The 19,151-nt window shown below is 43.4% G+C and overlaps 1 protein-coding gene across 3 annotated transcripts; it reads right to left on the bottom strand.

The window, feature by feature from the left end:
• Positions 1–162: 162 nt before the first annotated feature.
• LOC123960458 (paxillin-like) lies at positions 163–19,101 on the bottom strand. Of its 3 annotated transcripts, XM_046035206.1 has the most exons (11): positions 18,946–19,101; positions 8,113–8,321; positions 7,765–7,850; positions 7,524–7,663; positions 7,265–7,448; positions 6,479–6,593; positions 3,150–3,311; positions 2,870–3,043; positions 2,702–2,783; positions 2,434–2,582; positions 163–2,338 (listed from the first exon to the last, which is right to left on the bottom strand). In XM_046035206.1, the coding sequence occupies exons 1-11, from the start codon at positions 18,956–18,958 to the stop codon at positions 2,072–2,074; spliced, it is 1,581 nt and encodes a 526-aa protein (XP_045891162.1). In that variant the 5' UTR covers positions 18,959–19,101; the 3' UTR covers positions 163–2,071. The 3 variants fall into 3 exon arrangements, with proteins under 3 accessions (XP_045891162.1, XP_045891163.1, XP_045891164.1); XM_046035207.1 differs by lacking the exons at positions 6,479–6,593; positions 7,265–7,448; positions 7,524–7,663; ... (1 more) ...; positions 8,113–8,321; positions 18,946–19,101 and adding exons at positions 3,465–3,878; positions 3,990–5,162; XM_046035208.1 differs by lacking the exons at positions 163–2,338; positions 2,434–2,582; positions 2,702–2,783; ... (6 more) ...; positions 8,113–8,321; positions 18,946–19,101 and adding exons at positions 3,764–4,256; positions 5,120–6,407.
• Positions 19,102–19,151: the final 50 nt, after the last annotated feature.

Here is a 19,151-nt window from a genome sequence, read left to right as displayed (position 1 = left end):
ATCTGACACTCAGAGGGTGGAGTCATCTCCTCTGTACTCCTCTTCTTCCATTTTGGGAGGAGGATGAAGGAGGTATTGTTGGGCAAATGTTTGTGTTCCATGGTGTTTCCTTAGTGTAAAAATGACGCACTGTGGATCATAAATGAAGCCCCTTGGACAACGTTTGATAACCAAAACAGAATTTATTTGCGTAATCAGACTCGAGGTGAGGAATCTCACTATTCATCATGACTCTATTGACATTCAAAGTGAAAAGAAAAGAAAACAGTCAACAGACACACAAACACACAAAAAGAAAAACAATTCAAAGAAGGTATGGCTTTGGTTAAATAACACTCTACTAAACTGATTCGAAAAGACAAGCCGTTACATGATATCTTAAATAGGGTGGAAAAGGATTTAAGGCTCTAGAATTCCCTGAACAAGACAAAAGGCCTGACATATATCTGCTGCATGTCATGATTAACCACATACAGACCCAACCTGGTGGTCGCTACCCAGATGCTGAAGGAAATAGGTCATCTTAGCCCTACGAGTTATTCTAACAGACCACCAGGCTCTCATTGTAACAGCCTACATTTCTCAGCGGACTCACAGTCTAATTATATGAACACGTAACTATTGACCTGTCATCAGTATTTAGTTGAATTTACCAGTGATATTAGACGTGGCACTGATACAATGGCACAGACAGCCTGTTGCTTTAGAAGTTGTTAATCCAAAGTTGCATAGTTAGTTGAATATCACAGGCAGATTTATTTTCTTTCAAAACCGTGAACATTCATCAGCTTTTCAATACAGTAATGGCACCAAAAATACCAAAGTATCTCTGCTATGCCCTCCCACCAGCCCTCTCCCTCTTCGAATAAGTGGTTGTTAAAACACATGTACACGTGACAGTGCTTTGCTCACAATGTAGCTGCATTGGATATTTACAAAAAAAAAAAGAAAAAAGGATGCACTCCTAAGAGATGCTCCGTACACTCCCAATATCTTTGCGTGATTCCACTTCACCGTCTGAGACAACTAGCAAGAAACCGTTTTCTCTTTTCTTCTGTGAAAAGTCAAGGAATGATTTGGCAGCACAGTGAGGTGTGTTTAAACATACTGCAACTACTGGTGGATGCCTCCATATTTAATTTCTTCATTGAAATATCACAGTAAAAATGTTCATCCATGCACGGTTTGCCTTTGGCAACAACAACAACAAAAAAAAAAGGTGTGATTCAGACTCTTTGATTTTGGAAGCTGTTTTAAACTGATTAATTGCATTCTTGCTTCATTTATAAAACAACTTTCTCCATTAAAATCTTTATATGCAGGGGTTTTCTTAGGCTGAATTAGTGATTGCGTCTGTAAAAGCCTATAGACACTACAATCAATTTCACACATACAAAATAATTGCGAACAGCCTATCATGGGTTTATCCATGTGCTCTGTCTAACTCTATACCATGCACCTTGAAGCCTTTTACCCTTATCTGTTGGTTTATACTGTAATATTAAAAAAAACAATTCACCTGCTCCCTGCTATTGTTTTCAGAGTTTTTACAGTTTCTGAAAATGACGCTCAACCAGTGAGCAACAATGTCAGACTATTGCATGGATTTCTACAGTGTTCAGTAAGATTTCAGCATCATCTACCAAAATAAAAGGACTTGAAAACACAAGGAGGGCAGCTCAGGGGATTAAAAAAAAACACTCTTGTAACGTCACCTTTAAATGTCGTCAACTCAAGATTTTCATTGTCCTTCGACAGTTCACTATATCTTTGTCACACTTGCACCTATTGACCCACTCAAAACCTAGAAGAGCTTCAAAAATGCATAGTTGTCACGGGGACGTTTTTCAGAATTTCTGAACGACAAGTTGAAAATATTTCAGTCTGGCTGTATGCGGCTTCGACCACATGCACATACCTAATCCATACACACTTTCCAATGTCACCATCAGAATACAGACAACCTTCTTTGACACAAACACAATTAATCCCATTCCCACCCTACCCGTGGTGAAGACGCTTTAGACACTTATCTAAACCCTGACCCATACGTAGTAGTGTTAAATGCTCCCTAACTGAACAGCTTGATGAAGCAGCCATGGCAGTAAGGTTTGTCGTTTTGTTCTTTGAAGGTGCCTTTGTTGAGCTGTTTCAGGCAGAAGGCGCAGACAAAGTGCTCCGGGTGGAACTTCTTGGACATGGCGGTGATACAGCGTCCCGTGATGGGCTTCTGACAGCCGGAGCAGAGGGAGCCGCGGCGCTCGTGGTAGTGCACTTCACAGTAGGGCTGGCCGTCGTGCTCAAAGAAACTCCCATTCACAAACGGGGTGAAGCACTCCTGTAAACGAAGACGTGAGAGAGCAGAGGAAGATGCTGTTATTCTAATTATTCTAAGAACATTATCTTATAGAGGCAGAAATACAAGATACAGACCCTGCAAACAAAACACTCAGGATGCCAAAGGCTGTTCAGTGCAGAGATGTAGTTCTCCAAAATGGCTCTGGCACAGCCGCCACATTTTGGTGCAAACATGTCAAAGTAATCCTTCCTGCAATACGCTTTTCCATCCTTTTCATGAAAACCTTCATAGAAACAGACAGAAACAGATTTAAAGCAATGAATACAAAATGTAGTAGTTTGTGCTACTATGAATGTACTTAACAAATAAGTCAATTTATTTCAATACAAGAAATCAAAATACCCTCTGGGCCAAAGAAGGATCCACACTGAGCGCAGAAGAAGTGCTCAGGATGCCACGTCCTTTCCAGCGCCGTCACTACTTTCTGAACAGACACGATGACAACACTTATTGTTGGCTGACTGTAATCTGCGACAGACGTGACCACACATGTAAACAGCAGTGACTCACGTCCAGTATGGGCCCGTTGCAGTAGTAGCACCGTGGGGAGAACAGGTTGTGGTAATCCGTCTCACAGTACGGCTGTCCGTCACGCTCGAAGAAGTTCCTGGAGCCGATCTCCTCTTGACAGTGTGTGCACACAAAGTGTTCAGGGTGCCATGTGCGGCCCATGGCGGTCACCACCTACACTTACAGAAAAGTGGATTGTTCATTTGGTATGCAAACTCCAACTAAAAATTATTAGAATTATCATTTATTTATATGTCGTATCTTAACAAAAGCCTCTCACCTGTCCCACAATTGGCTTACAGCAGGCACCGCAAACTCCTTTCGCTACCGTCTGCACCCCCAGTTTGTTAAGGTCAGACTGCAGGCTGCCAAGCATGTTGTCCAGCTTGTTGACCTGAGTTGGAGGCCCACCGGGAACGCCGCCCTTTCCTTGGGCCATAATCTGGAATGGTTAAATTATGAAAACAGTTTTGTTGTGCCTGATGCAAAAATCTAACACACACCCGTATATTTTAAATAATCATGTTTGTAGTTTACAAAAGATGAGAAATAATCACGTGGAAAAACAGAAGGGATAAGAGACAGGGGTTCGTGCCTGCATTGGAGAGAAGACTGGGTCATACTCTGTTTGGCAGCCTACAGACACCAGGACTTTGGGTGCAATTGGTGTCACTGGCTCCACTGGTGGAGGTCGGAGTGGGGTATTAAGAACATGAGGAGGGGGCTTTGGTTTGGGGGCAGGAGGTTCCTGAATTGGGGCAGGTGGAGGTGAGGCTTTTATAATCCGCAGAGGTGCAGCGGGAACTGGTTCCTGGATGTGTGGAGGTTGTGGAGGGCTAGAGGGAGGAGGAAGGGGAGGAGGTGGCGGTGGTGGTATAGGGACAGGGGGCTGCTGTGCTGGGAGTGGTCGCTTAGGTTCTTCTACAATAGGAGGGCGACGAGGGGCGGGGGGAGAGAGAGGTGGGAGCACCTTCCTCACAGGGACAGGAGACTCTGGGGGAATTATGATCTAAGAAGAGAGAGAGAGAGAGAAGAGAGGGAACACAGAGAGAAAAATGTGTAGAAAACTGAAAAGGTGAAAGAAATATTTGGGTAAGCTGCTGAGCACAGTGGAGCCGACCTTTTCCACCTCACTGCCGACTCCATCAGGGCGGAAACGCTGGGGTTTGGATGAGACGATTACACCCTCTGTCAGCCAGTCATCAGACTGTTTACGTCGCCGATCTGAGCGGCCGATCCCGAACTTGCCCTGAAGCTCCTCTATGAGGCGGTCCTGAGAAGTGTTCTTGTTTACAATGATGGGTCCCATCTTCCTGCGCAGGTGACCGTCTCGGTACATGGGGTGCACGTTGGGAGTCTCCTTGGTGCGTCTAATCACTGATTTTATCTAAGGGGGAATGGTGAGCACCTTATCATACGTCCACACCAAACATAACGCAGGTGAGGCCGTTACAGCAGAGTTCAAGGGCAGCAGGTGAGTCAATAAGTTATGATTTATTAAATCCCTGACAGGCCAGGATGCAGTAGTCAGTGGGCTTAGAGTCACACTTCATGCACTTCTTGCATGCTTACGTCAGATGCCTTCAAATCCCAGTCTCTCAGGCAACAACACCAAATTTCACAGTGCAGGTCGCATTAGGCTCCTTCACAAAAAGGGGGGCATTAGGTAAGGAGGAATGTGGTGTACATGCTGAGCGCTGGTACCGCCAATCAGTGAGTTACTTGTAAGTGTAGTATCAAAGAAAGAAAACTCCTGATTAGAAAGAGTTACTCCCTTTCTAAGATGGTTTCTATTCCTTCTTTTGTCATCAGTTATTTTTGCAAAGCTCAAAAGTAACACTGTGTTGTTCTGTCTAGTTTCTGCCCAGTCTAATACTGGACTGGACAAAATTAAAGCACATTGTCACCACCAATGAGACTTGACAGTGCGACTTTTTGATCAGATTGACCTTGACAGACTATGCGTTTAATTAAAAGATTAAAAAAAGTGTTATTTAGATTTTCAGGCGATTGGCGACGTGAATATAAAAATCCTTGTCTTACTGTGTTAAAATAGCGCGGTGCATGCTTGTGAGCAAACTAGGACATAGATATCTGGTGTCGTGTATCAGCTTTTCAAAAAGACCTGTGAGGAAAAACCCTCGAAGCGGAGGCCAGAAGCATCAGTCTCATAAGCAAGGGTAAAAAAAACAAGGCAACATGTGAGCAAAACAAGCCCATCTTGTGTCAAGCAGGAGAGGAGATGCATACATGTCCGGATGCAGAGACTCTGTCCATATTGGGAGTCTGCAGCAGGGGCAGGTCCAGGGCAGCGTCAGGGGTCCCGGGGCATGAAGACGGGGTCATGGACTCATCCATCCAGCTGGCCTCTGTCAGCGGGGTCATGCTGCCATCTGTGTACGGCCTCTCTGTGTAAGGTGTCATGGTGCCGTCCAGTCCATCATGGAAGGACATGGACAGCTCCTCATCAGCCCAGTCCAGGTCACCATTCCCATCAGTGCCTCCATCCACTGAGTCGTCTGTGATGGTGTTGGTGGCGCTGGTGTAAGTGTCAGGCTGCACGCTGTTTCTGTCCATGGGCAGGATAAACTCCTCGTGCACCTCCTGCATCTCTCTGCCTAGACACTGTGCTTCCTCCGCATGTGCTGCATGGTTCTGTGCAAAACTCATCGCTAGCAGCTTGTCTAGCGCCTCGTCCAGGGAAGGCTCTACTGTACTGTACTGTACAGCGGGGGGGCTGGCTCTCTGGCCTGTAGGTGCCGACTCAAACAGCTGCCTGTTGGGGCTGGTGAAGGCCAGTGGAGAGGGGACCATTAATGGAGAGATTGGAGATGGTGAGGATGAGGATGAAACAGCAACAGGGAGGGGTGAAGGAGTCAATGCAGCTGAGAGAGGAGGCGTGAGGTTTTTTGAAAGAGGAGTGGAGAAATTCAAATCGAGGTCATGAAAAGAAGCAGACCCCTTGATCTCAGGAGCACAAGAGAATTTACCGACAGTATTTGAGGGTGAGACCCGTTCTACACATGGACTGGGGGACTTGGAGGACTTGTGATCCAGGACAGTGTTAACTGAGGTAAGTGAGGGGGTGGTGGTGGTATTCGAAGGACTTGGGCTATTTCTCATCAGGCTGGAGTTAGAGGAAGCGGACTGAGAGAGGACTAGCAGAGACTTGGTTTGGGACGACAGCATGGTGGCAGAGACATCTATGACAGAGTCTAGGTCTAGGTCACTGGCTGCAGAAAGTGAGGATATAGGACTGTGCGGAGGGCGGCGGTTCAGATGGGACAACGACATGCCACCGTCTCCTCCTTCCTCATCTATGTGCAGCTCTAGACCAGAAGGCAAAGGGAAGAGAGGAGAGGCACAGGCAGACGAGTGGGACAGACTAAGGAAAGGAGAAGACACCGGGGTGGCGGAGGAAGAGACTGGAGGGTGAGGAGAGCTGGAAGATGCTCCTTCTGGGTTCAGCAGAGAGCCCAAAGAACTGGGCTAGAGGACAGAGAAGCATAAGCAAGATAAGAGGAATAGGACAGTCATCAGGAATGAAACAGGAGAAGCTTGTGTTTGATAATCAAGAGAAGCCTTTTCAGTATTCATGCTGGTGTCTACCTTGAAGTCAGACAAAGAGGCCATCAGCTCGTCGAGCTCTCTTGTGGCACAGGATGCTGAAATTCTGGCCTGCTGCTGAGAGGGAGTGTCTAAATCGCTGTGGCGAGTGGAGGGGCTGGAAAATACAAATTATAATAATATGATTACGTGCATTTCAACATTGAAACATTACTTACAGCAGCACTCAAAATATGTACTGGCCAATGTCCCACTTGATTCGCTATGAGCAGTCAAAATATTTCTCTTACACACCAAGCTGACATGAGAGACCAACTCCAGCTCCAACAGGTGTTGGGTATTACCTCCCATCTACTATTAAAATTTGCAATTGGACCCTCAGCAAAGACACCAGCTAACAGGCTGCCAGCAGGCATGCATGTACGTTCCGAAGAAGTCTGACAAACAGACAAAACAATCCATTTCTTTTAATTGTTTGTCGCTGGGGCAAACAAAGCCAAAGTTAGCTCGATTTGGACAAGCTAACGTTCTTTTGCTCAGTTTAATGTCAACATTTCAAGTAACAGCTACCTGACAGGTGTGCAGGGGCAACAGAGTGGGAAGGGTTTGAACTTCTCTCTCAAGCTCCATTTTTTCCCCCATTCTTTACACAATTACTTCTGTATTTCATATGTACAAACAAGTGCAACACTTTGAATGCCTTTCAGGAAAGACTATATGAAAGTTTGTGCCTTTATCCTTTTATTTTAACAATTACATCGTCTGCCATCCCCCCCTATGAAGCCGTCATGTTAAGTTAGAGACCAGCAGTAGAGAGACTGTGCGTACCTGGGTGAAGGCACCGAGCCCTCCAGCTCGTCCAGCAGACTCTCCACGGTGGGTCGGGCCTCGTCCAGCCTCGTTCCATTCCGCTTGGGTTTGTCCTGAGGGGGAGGGCTAACCATGATGTCAGGGGCGCTGCCGTTCTCGTAGTGGGTGATGCTGCAGGATGGTAAGGGTGGAGCTGCCTCCTCTGGGGACATGTAACAGTATAATGAATTACACTCACCACAAACTGACCTGGTAAAGCTAAAGGATTAGTGACTACCTGTAGTAGGGAATGAAGGGGAGCTCTGTTGCACTGCGTTGAGTTCCAGCAGCAGCCTGTCGAGCTCTGAGAGGTTACTGCCCAGGGCTGAAGTCATGGCAGCCGTTGACGAGTCTGATGACTTCGGTTTGTTTGGAAAACTGAAGCGGAGACACAAAAGAGACAATTGCTAATAGCAACAACACAGGTAAAAGAAAGTGACAGATGATCCACTTAACATTTCAAGTGTGTCGCAGGATACCTGTAGACGTGGTCCTCTTCAACGTGAGACAACGGGGAGCTGCTACTGTCCCCGGACCATGAGCTCTTCTGGGCTGAACCTAACGACTGCAGAATATAAATCAGTCAGATGTACCGAGAAAACTGAATTTTCACTTGGCTTTCAATTTGACAATCATCTGGACCCAGTAAACTTTCTAAGACTGAACATCCCTGCTTTATTTCTTTTCTGATAAAATTGAGATTTTGAGTCCATACACACAGACATATGATAAATGTTTTTTCAACCCTCTTTCTACATCTTTTATACAGCTACCAGTTCTAATTTGTGCTGTGCCACTTCCAGGTACGTGTCACAGTACATATCTACCTGCTGAGAGGAGTGGTGGGAGTCCAGCTGATCTATCAGGGACCCGTTCAGAGCCTCAGCTGAGGGCGGAGGAGGGACTGGAGGTGGAACTGACACATCCTGGTATGTGTGTCCTCCAGTGGGGATGGAGTAGGGGGTCTCGTCAGACAAGAACACAGGTCGCTTTGAGATGTGGGATGTAGTAGATTCCAGGTCCGCCAGCAACGCGTCTGAAGATTTGATAGTTAAAAGTTTTTAATAAGTTATTGTTCCAAGGCACACTTACACTACACTAGATACACATTACAATGGTGCTGTTCAAACAACTAAATTTGCTTTTAGTGTTGATTCGTCCATGTCTTCATTTCATTTAAATAACAATCTTCATTAAAATGGGACACAGTAAGTCCTCATGTCATTTGGGTCATCCGATACAAATGCTTTTGCAGGATATTTCAACCAGTAAACATGGTTGGGCTGGAGACCAATAAATCCTTTATTGGTGTTGCTGTGTGCTCTGAGGCGACTATTGAATGTGGTGTCGGGCTGTAAACAGACAATGGCGGCGAGTCGGAGTCTTCATTCCAACCTGCCACCAAAAAAAGCCAGAGCAGATCATCCAAAAGTAAGGTTAGGCTACGTGACCGTCACAGCATGGCACAGTATATCACTGAGCCCAACTTCCACAACATACTTTCTCCTATCAGTCCACACTATAAATACAACCTTGCTGACAATGAGAATTACCTATCTATGAGCTTGATCTGTCATTTCAGTTATATACCTCTATACAATAGAGGGACATGTCTTTTATTAGTCTCTGTTTTATGAAAACGAGTGTGAACTTGACAGACAGGAACAAAGAAGCAGACAGGCGGAAAATGTTTCTGGGTCCAGTCCAGGGTTGAGGGGGTACAGTGATACCCTGCTGAGCGTTTGGACAAAATAGACTCTTACATCACACAATTTATCCATCTTCAGCCTGTCCAGAATAGACCGCAATCACCGGCTGCATACTGTTACACACTACAGGAGCATGGAACAGTTACAATGAAGCAGTGCACTTTTAAGCTCACAACGCCAGAGAAGCACGGCTGAAAACTGCCCAACTAACCAGAAGATACTCAGATAGCAAACAATTACCATGTTTTAAAAAGAAACAAACAAAAAACACCAATACAAGTAGGACACCAGTTCAGTGATGATACACTACTTGTAGGCATACTAACCATGTCTCTAAATCAGCCTGCTTCCCCAAAACACTCCTGCATTCTTTCATACAACATTACATTAATCCCACTGTAAGTCAGTCGCAAAGTAAACATTTCACTTAAAAACTTAACATCAAAGCTTAAGCTGAGGTTTTGATTACAGAGAGACTCGGATCAAGTCTAACTACACACCACTTAATGCCCATACGGCCCCTTATTGCTCAGTGAAAGCCGCAGACACTGCCTTTATAAACATCCCACAATCGAGCAATGACCATAAAAAAACAAAAACAAACAGAATATCTGGAAAGCCAAGTTTCTCCACATGCTTGGAAAAGATTGGGTAAGTTTCTGCTTCGTCAGTGCCAATAATGATCTAACAACAAACCATTCCCAATGCAATCTTATAAAGAAAACCAAAGGTAATCCAGGAATACAAACATTTTACTTTTCAAATAGTTAAAAAGCCAGTAAATGTACTCACATTATTTTCCCACCTGCTGTATCTGTACCATCCTCCATCCATCCAAACAGGATTATATAGCTACTGTGTGTGTGTGTGTGTGTGTGTGTGTGTGTGAGTGTGTGTGTGTGTGTGAGTGTGTGTGAGAGAGAGAGAGAGTGAAACAGAGAGCAGTACAGACAAAGATGGTGTGATCAACAAGGAGTGATGACATGCTGCCAGTCTATTGTGGGGAGGGGAGTCATTTGAGAGCCAAAACAGGTGAAGGTATCCTTTCAGTGTTCCTTTATCCTAATAACATACACTCGAAATCCACCTTTTTAGTTAATTATATTTATTTATTACATATTGTATGGTATTTTTCTTGCAGTACTTGTTGAAGAACTGTACTGATGATATTGGGCACTACTTTGTCTACTACTTTTCGACTACTTTTTACTTCTGTCACTTTTATAATGTACTTATGCATTATAATTGCAAAATAAATATCTTAATAGAAAAATAAGTGCTGATTTGTTACAGATTATTTATCACACAATTGTTATATTGTTATTAAGTAAAATCACATTGCGACAATTATCATTATTGTTTTATTACCCAGCCCTAATTATAATGTAATGTATTTCTCTTGCAGTACTTGTTGAAGCACTGTACTGATAAACTCAACATTTATATTTAAGTGTAAACCGCAATGTTGATCAATATGCATTGTACCTGGTAAATAATAATAAAAATTCTCACCTTTAAATTTGCATTTACAAATGACAGGACTGTAACGTATGTCTGTTATGTTAAACTGCATCTAAAGTTGTGAGCTGGGATAAGTTTACAAATAAAGTGTGACTCTCACACATCTCTAAGCCTAAACGTATGTTGTGTCTTCAGACCAAAAGGGAGTTCGTGCCCAGAAGCTAAACGTTGAAGTCATGAAGTTTGACATAAACCACATGGGAGCGCAAGCCTATTTAAAGCGGTAAGCTCAGCGAGTAGCCCATGTCTGTGCAAATGTGCTGAAATATCCATGACCAGCTCAAAATAATCTGCACCTGGTGCTGACATGCTAAACAAGGTCTTACTGAAATTGACTTTGTCGCTCATAAAACAAAGACTCCAGATAGAAAAAATTACCACAACAGCTTTTGGCACAAAGGTGAGTCATATTAAATACACGTTTCTCTTCTGGCAGATCTTAAATATTGTCAAATAAAAAGAATAAGGCCTAAAGACTTAGTAATTATGGTAATGTATTCCTAGAAAGCTCTTTGTGGCCTTGACAGAGAGGACAGCCATACTGCCTAAGGTCCTTGAAAATGCTTGTAGACAAAGCCAAGTTTTTGAGAGTCCTTCAATAATGATGTCTCTGCACTCCTTATAACCCCTCCCACCTGCTGCGACTCTGGTACAGGCCCCCAGAGATCTCCACAGGGGACGTAATCACTGTTAAATTCATTATTTAATCAAACTTTAATGTCTAATCCATTATTCCTGTATTAATTTCTTGGTGGGAAATAACACGATAAAGTTAAAGGAAAACATATTTCCACTGGGGTCCTCTTTCCAGGAAGACAAGCACAGAGGACAAAAGTACCCCGTGTACCTTCAAATAGATTTTTATGTGCTTTTGTTTGAACACTTTTCAGCCCTTCATTCAATTGTTAGCTGCAGCCCAAATATGGATGGCATTGTAATCACGTGGGAGACGCACCAGCCTGATACTGCAATTTCTCTATCAGGATAAAGAAAGACTAAAACAGGGCTTTAGGACAGACCTGTAACACAGTCAGACCTTTTTAAATTTAGCATCAGAAACTTATAATTACTAAATCCAAAATGTCCAGCTCACGTTCATTTGTAGACTTTGACTAAGTCGCCTGCACACACATCATTCTCTTTGCATCATCTCTTTCATATCATTTACTGCAGGTCATAAAAGGATAAAGATTAAATAGATGCTACTGAAATTTTCTCCTCATTCCCCTGAGGATGGCAGCCCTGAGTCTGTCATAAGGACGGCCAACAAGCCTTCATCAGTCGCAGACAAGTTTGGTCCAAGAAGAGTTAAAAAGCATTAAGAATGCAAACATGCACTGTAAGCCAAGTAACTGGCTAATCTTTTCCATTCCAGACAGGGGGTAGGAGCCACAATGGACAAAGTCCAATTCTGCTCTAACAGCATCCTGACTCAATAGTCCATTGTGCAAGGTCTGGAGGAATAAAGCGGTCATCAAAAAAAGGACATGACTGGGACAAATAGGTCAAGATGAATTCATCAGATTTCCCTAACACAATATACAGATTCGCTCACCGTCAGTGGAACCATCTGTGGTCACACTGTGGTAACTAAACTTCATTACAACAAACAACTCTCAAGTTATGTGGATACTGTACACATTCTTGTGGCAGTGGGTACATGTATGGCCTTGCCTGCGCACAGCCGCCTCCCCCTCTCCCTCTCGCCACACGAGGCTCTGTCACAGTCCTGCAGTGTTTATCAGATTGAAGCGAAGGTACATGGGGAATTCCACACATTCCTCTGTCCGCAAAAAAGCAATCAGGCGGGGACGCACGGGGAAGGTGGCTCTGGGAAAGGTACAAACGGTTGACCTTATCCAGCGAAACATTTAACATCCAACCTGTCTTAAGTGGAATCATAATGATGCTTTGTAATAAAATCTAACTTGTTCTAGGTAGAAAGCTGCTGAGGAATGTGCTCGAACACAAAACACCATCTGTCAGTCCAGAAAATGAAAATAATGTGTTGACAATTACAGGACTCCGTCCACTAAGTACAGCATGCTTTGAATTCCAGGATGAGGGAGATGTCAATGTTTTTACTGCCCATTTCCCACAGAGCGTGGAGTACGGTGCAGGCAGGGTGGGGTGGGGGGGCAGAGTTGTTTAATCTGTTCTATTAACATGTGGGCAACGGTGATGGGCCACCAGGGTCCACAGCTCACCTGTTTATAGCCAGGGAGCAAAAGAGCAGAACTGGCCACGGCCCCACACAGAAACCCTACCCCATCAGGCCAACCCGACACGATATTTATATCAAACAAGACAGGCAGGGGCCGGGAAGAGGGGGTGGAGGGTGAGATGCCAGGAAGGCTGAGAAGAAACCAGGGACAGAGAAACAGAGAATGCGAGTGAATGAGAGAAAACAGCAAACTGATTAAATGTCAAGAGAGAGCCGTACAGCTTACAGATGGCCGCCTGTTTGTACAGTAAAGCGTACACACCCATACAGACAAAGGATGAATGAGCGTAATACCATACTATTAGAGAGACAGAAGCATCTTTGGGTGATTACTTCAAAATAAACACACCTAAAAATATCCTGCCAAGCAGCCCCATAACTGAAAGATGACACGCCCCCTGAGAAGATGCTGGATCAAAATAAAAGCACTTCCCCACCAGTAAAGCAGATGACTGGGGAAAGTCTAAAGACTGAAGTAACACCCAGTCACTGAGGACACACTCATGATAGCCGTGCATGTGTGAGGACCGTACGACCTTTTGTCCCATAAGATAATTGGGTAGGATGGGGAAGACACTCAAAGAAAGGCTGTCTTGTCCCTCTCTTGTGCTAAAACACTGACTGAAAGCAAAGTCAGTCAAAGTTATGCTCCAAACTAGGGCTGGGCAATAAAATCATAATGATAATTATCAACTAAAATTATGCATTTTGTTGAGAAAAAGAGGCCAGAAAAAGATTAACTAATCATATTTGTTGAACAGATTTTATCATAATAGTTTTGACTATAAAGAAAAGTTTAACCACATAATTAACCATCTGATTTCTTCAATTTTCACTCAGGAGCAAGAATCAGCCCATAAACTTGAAAGAAATAACGATTTGACATATATTGTGATAATTATCAATATCGAATGATATGAAATGTTTTTATCGTCATAACATTTTTGGCCATATCGCCCAGCCCTACTCCAAACTGTGCCAGAACATTAAATCAGCAAAAAATGATGGATTTAGTCAGTGAATGAAGTTTGCCTACACCACTCGCTCTGGATTATAACAAAATTGTTGATAATGAAAATAATTCTTAGTTGCAGCACATTCTGCTGAATGTTTTCTTTATTGGATTTAGTCGGGATACCAATACCTGGGCATTGGGTATATCTTTATGTCTTTCTTAAGTAGAGCTTCTGAGATGGCTTCAAAAAAATGAAATGGGGAAATTTACAGTATTAATCACAGCATCATCAAATGCTTGAAATCTTTGCTTGAAAAATGACTTATTAATTATGAAAACATCTGCAGATTAATCATTTATAGATTGACTACTTGACTCATGGTTGCAGCTCTAAATCACACAAAAGAAAAGTATGAATCTGTGCTTGACATCAGCTTGTGCTACTCGACAGTTAATACTTGTGCTACGGACACATTTCAAATCATTACCATTGATTAAGGCATTGAAGTTTGATACCCAGAAAAGTGTAGATTTATGCTACAATATTAAAAAACTTTTTTATTTAGAAAATAGAAGTGAGATTTCCTGCCCTGCTTACACACATGAAACGCTTTTTGAACATGCCCTCAGGTGTCCCCAGCTTGAGTAATGTTCAAACAATCCAGCTGGGACTCGGATTCCTAATACATTACCCAGACCTGTCAGGAAAATAATCAGCCCTGTTCTCTGGGCCAAGTTATAAGGCCAGGGAACAGGACAAGCATTGAAACAGCATGGCAAGAGGAGGAGAACGAGGAGCGCTGCACCTGAAGCAACAACGTGGTAAAAAAAGCACATAACAGTGAAAACGCTGTTCTAGAAGCAGGATCACCGACTGAGGGCTCGCAGCGGCCCCCTTTACCAGTATTTGCTGGCCTTCAGCAGTGACTCCGCTCATTGTTTTTCTCCTCTGTTTCCTCAGGATGTGGGGCAGGGTCTGTTGCCTAAGCGATGAGGTCAGCCATGAAACTCTCTCTTCCCCAGACCCAGAACAGGATGGGTGTGGAGCCCGGGAACGAGACTGATTTACTTCCCTCTAACTGAGCAGGCACTAGTTAGGGACGGTATGCACTAACCTTGCAGCTCTCAAGGGGTGATGAAAGCTAGTCTGGTAACATTAACTCCGTACTGCCGACACACTGGGACACAGAAACCACTATAGACCTTCTAGGATCTTTTGGTATGCTGTGCAAACGCTGTAAACATTTAAGACCACACTGATTGTACAACAGCCAGCTTTAGCTCCTGCCTGGAGAATAAGGTGTTCCCCAGCAAGGTGATCAACTGATACTATTACAGTAAATCTAGTAGGACTGCTGTTTGGGTTTACAAAAGGCATGTTCAGCAGGTGCAGCTGTCTGTTTCAGCCCACATAGCCACCTCCGGCACATACACAAGGACCTCACTGTGTCTGCAAAATAGAGATGAGTTGCCCACGCTGTTTTGGCATTGAAGCGATAAATAATACCCGTTTTCTGCTTCTCAGGTGAACGCAGGATTAAGCCATGCTTGTACAGGCACACTATTCTGATCCCCTCTGCAGAGAGGGCTTCAAGATTAGGTTAAAATACAGGAGCAGCCTTAATGTGCTTAAAATGTCAGCTTATATTAATAATTGTTAATAATTTTTTGAGTCCCCTATGGGTGCGGGGCTCTTAAACACTTTGCCCTGATACTAATCCAGCCCTGGATTTGATCAACTGGTAATCCGCAAAGATCTGATTTTGTGGGAATTTACAACAAAAAAGAAGTCCGTCAAGCTTGATTGACGTGTTATTCTCACTTTAGCCATGAGCCTCCAGCACAATGCACGTCTGTACAAATCCAAATTCTTCTGTGTTTACCGGCAGACCTGGAGCAGGGTCTCCACAGCCCTGTGAGGTCAGTCTGCCTGAATCTGACACATCGCTGAGGAATTTAACAGAGAGCGGAGCTTGGGGTCACACTACACAAACATGAAGATGCAGGAGCAGGACAAGCCAAAGGACAGTGGGCCACATGTGGTTTAAAGGGTCACATCTGGGTGAGGACTTGTCCCCTCAGCCACATCAGTTAACGACAGTTAGGCTAGGCCTGGCCGCCACCTGGTCCGGACTGTAAAAGACTGATCTCTGGAAAAGTCTGACTCAGAGGCTGGAAGAACGCTCACACTATGCTGAGAGAATTCCCTTCCTCGAGTGTTAAGCGACGTGGGCAGATCAATATACACAGAATGAACACAGACTGAAAGAGTGATCAGGTTTCCAAACAGCTCCATGTAGACCTGTCAGTCATCAATAAGCCACGGGGGCTTGTAAGGTGGGGGAGTTTCCTGGGAGTACAGTAAACCAAAGTATTTACAAATATTTAACATGGCTTGTTATTGCATAGGGAGGAGGGCGTGGGAGGGGTGTGCCACATGATGTGCACAAAAACATTTAAATGGTTACGTTAGAGCAGATGAAAAACATTTAACTTTGCGGTTCTGTGACTGTCAGGCTACCAGACCTCAACGCTCAGATGTTTTTTGACAATCTCTTAAGTATCTGCAGTTACCACACGACCCATGTTTGAGGAAGACAGACCAAAAAAAAAAAACCGGCAGCCCCTCCCTCTGGTGGCATCGTGCACGGGGCTGAGAGTAAAGTGGTAGGAGGCGAGTCATGACCATAGATTGTATATAAAAAGTCGAGAGTCTTTGGCCTCGGACTGGCCTCGGACCCGGACTCGGGGTGATGCTCGACATTCCTCAGCAGCCTCGCCACCTCTCCTTCAGCCTTACTGTTCAGGCTTCATCTCAAACAACAATCAGCCCTTTCAGCGGCGCAGAGCATCTAACGTGCCCTGGTTGTATCCTCAAGCCAAACTCAAAATACGGCCCGTCGTCTAGCCTCTTAAACGATTCACAAATCCATTTTACTGCCTTTCTAATTTGGGAGATCAGAGTATGTCAGCATTCCTAAAGATACCCGATTTATTTTGAATTAGTAACGGTAGATATAACAAACTGACCAGCTGCTGAAAACTATAACAACGAAATTAGAAGTTCAGAGTTCAGTGCCAAAGGTCAAGGGGCCCCTGAAGTGAAGAGGCAACTGGTTAGTGAGGCACGAAAATATAGATGGAGCTACACATAGCCAGCCATCGATGCAGTGCTTAAATTTACTGATTGACAGAAAAACTATAGTTAAAAATTTACTGGTTTCAGTCACTCAGATGTGAGTATTTACACCTTTTCTTAGACTACAATCCCTGCAAGTTAAATATCTTTGGGTATCCAATTTCTCACCATTTTCTGATGTTTTCGAGACTAAGCGTTTGATAAATCAAAACAAATTGTGAAATTGAGTGTTAGCTGCAGCACTAGCTTACAGGTCTTGGTAAATGACAACAAGTAATGAGCATCAGCAGTAGATAACGTAAAATGAACACTAATTTTAATATTAAAGCCATAAAAGTAGATCTATACAAACAGCAATTTAGTAAATAATTAAATATAATCAAAAGGTCATATTATTTTCTAAAAATCAGACTATTGTGTAGCAGTGGTCGACCGATATGGGTGTTTTCAAGAGTGCAGAGTACATTCAACTATACATGTTATCTTAGCTAGTAACGTGTTGTTTCTGATGGAGTTATTTATTAATTATTTATATTGGGTTCTCCTGTAGATTTCAGAACGTGACTGGTGTTTGTCAGAAGTGACGTCACTCTGCTGCATTATTCTCTACAGTGTAACTACATATATTTAACGCGAGCCAGTAATGGTTTTAGATTCGATCTGTTATGTAGGATTAGAGTTGCAACGATTAAACGATTAATCAACTATTTTGATAAACTATCTTTGTATCCCTTTGAGTCCTTTATTTAAACGTCCAAATTCTCTGATTCCAGCTTCTTAAATGTGAATATTTTTTGGTTTCTTCGCTCCTCTATAACAGTAAACTGAATATCTTTAGGTTGTGAACAAAACAACATATTTGAGGACGGCGTCTCGGGCTTTGGGAAACACTGATCGACATTTTTCACCAATTTTCACAATTTTTTGGACCTAACAATTAATTGAGAAAATAATCGTTAGTAGCCACTGCAGACTGCCTCAAAATGCCAGATTTCAGCCTGATTAATCGTTCTATCACTATTGTGTTGTCAGTGAATTTTGTACTTGTAACTAGCTGATAAACAAATGTAGTTTATGTCTTTTTAACAACATGCTTGGATGGCAATTCTAAATGTTAATGTAGTTAAATAATAATTAAATCAATATACCAAGCAACTGTGTAGCATATAGGGGAGTTTGAACCTCTAGCGGCTCCACTTATTCCAGTGCAGTGATCCATAGACACAGATAGACTCCACCAATCAAATATAAAATTAAGAAATCAAGGTTAGGAACATGCTACCGTTTCACCTCCCGCCTACAATCAAGTAGAAAGTGCACCTTGGATAGAGTAAAATGAGATGTTGGGTGTTTCCATGGGGTTTTCAGTCGAAATTAAGCTCCCACATATCCAATCACATACAGGATTTTATGTCCTAGTCCCCATCCTTGTCTCCTGTATCAAGGCTTTCAATTTTAAAGAAGAACAACAAAGTAAAGATTGCATGGTAATTAACCAAGTATCCCTAGCAGTTAAAGTGTGCTCCATCAGACTGTAGATACATTATAAAGCCAGCCAAGCCAGGGCTGAGCTCACATTGTGCTGCACTGAGCAGTCTAAATGGGGAGGCCTGTTAACTCCACCACTTCAAAGCTGGAATGAGCAGCCTGGGGGCAAAAGTTGAGGAGGTAATGTTAAAGCAGTGGTGTCAAAATATCAGCCAAATATCTCCTCCCTCTGGCACACATTTTAATCAAAAGTAGTTTGTTTAAATGGTTCAGGATAGCGTGTTAATATTATTGTTATTATGATCTGAAACGTTACTACAGAGTTTAAAAGGAGGAAGAGGTGGAGGTGGTGGTGGTCGTAAAAGGCTAGCCATGTCCAGCCGCTACGTCCAGTTACTACGATGCTTATATAAAACAACAAATGTAAAATGTGCCAAACAAACACTCAGGCGCACTGTGCTACTTTAAATTAAAGTAGCTTTCAGAGTAAGTTAAGGTGACAAACGGCGACACAAGAAAGCATTAAATCGTCGTACCGTTTCTCCTCCACCCTGCTAACCGCTCATAAGTGACCGTTAAGTTAAAAAGACACACGGCGGTTTAAAAAACCACTTCATAACTTACCTAAATCGTCCATAGTGGCTGGCTGGCTTTGACCTGTGTCGGTTTTATGTTTGGTTTAGTTTCTCGACTGCCTCAACTCAGTTTTTTACCCCTCAAACTTCACCACTGTGTCTCCTGCTGCTGCTCTGGAAGTTGGTCAGGAAAGCTCTCGTGAACGCGCAGCGATATGTGCATGTGTACTTTACCAGAGCGTGCGCGCTCCCTGG

Source organism: Micropterus dolomieu, linkage group LG21 (genome assembly GCF_021292245.1).
Source record: "Micropterus dolomieu isolate WLL.071019.BEF.003 ecotype Adirondacks linkage group LG21, ASM2129224v1, whole genome shotgun sequence".
NCBI classification, from domain to species: Eukaryota; Metazoa; Chordata; class Actinopteri; order Centrarchiformes; family Centrarchidae; genus Micropterus; species Micropterus dolomieu.
The sequence above is the reverse complement of the archived record's forward strand: the minus strand, read 5'-3'. Positions and strand labels throughout refer to the sequence as shown.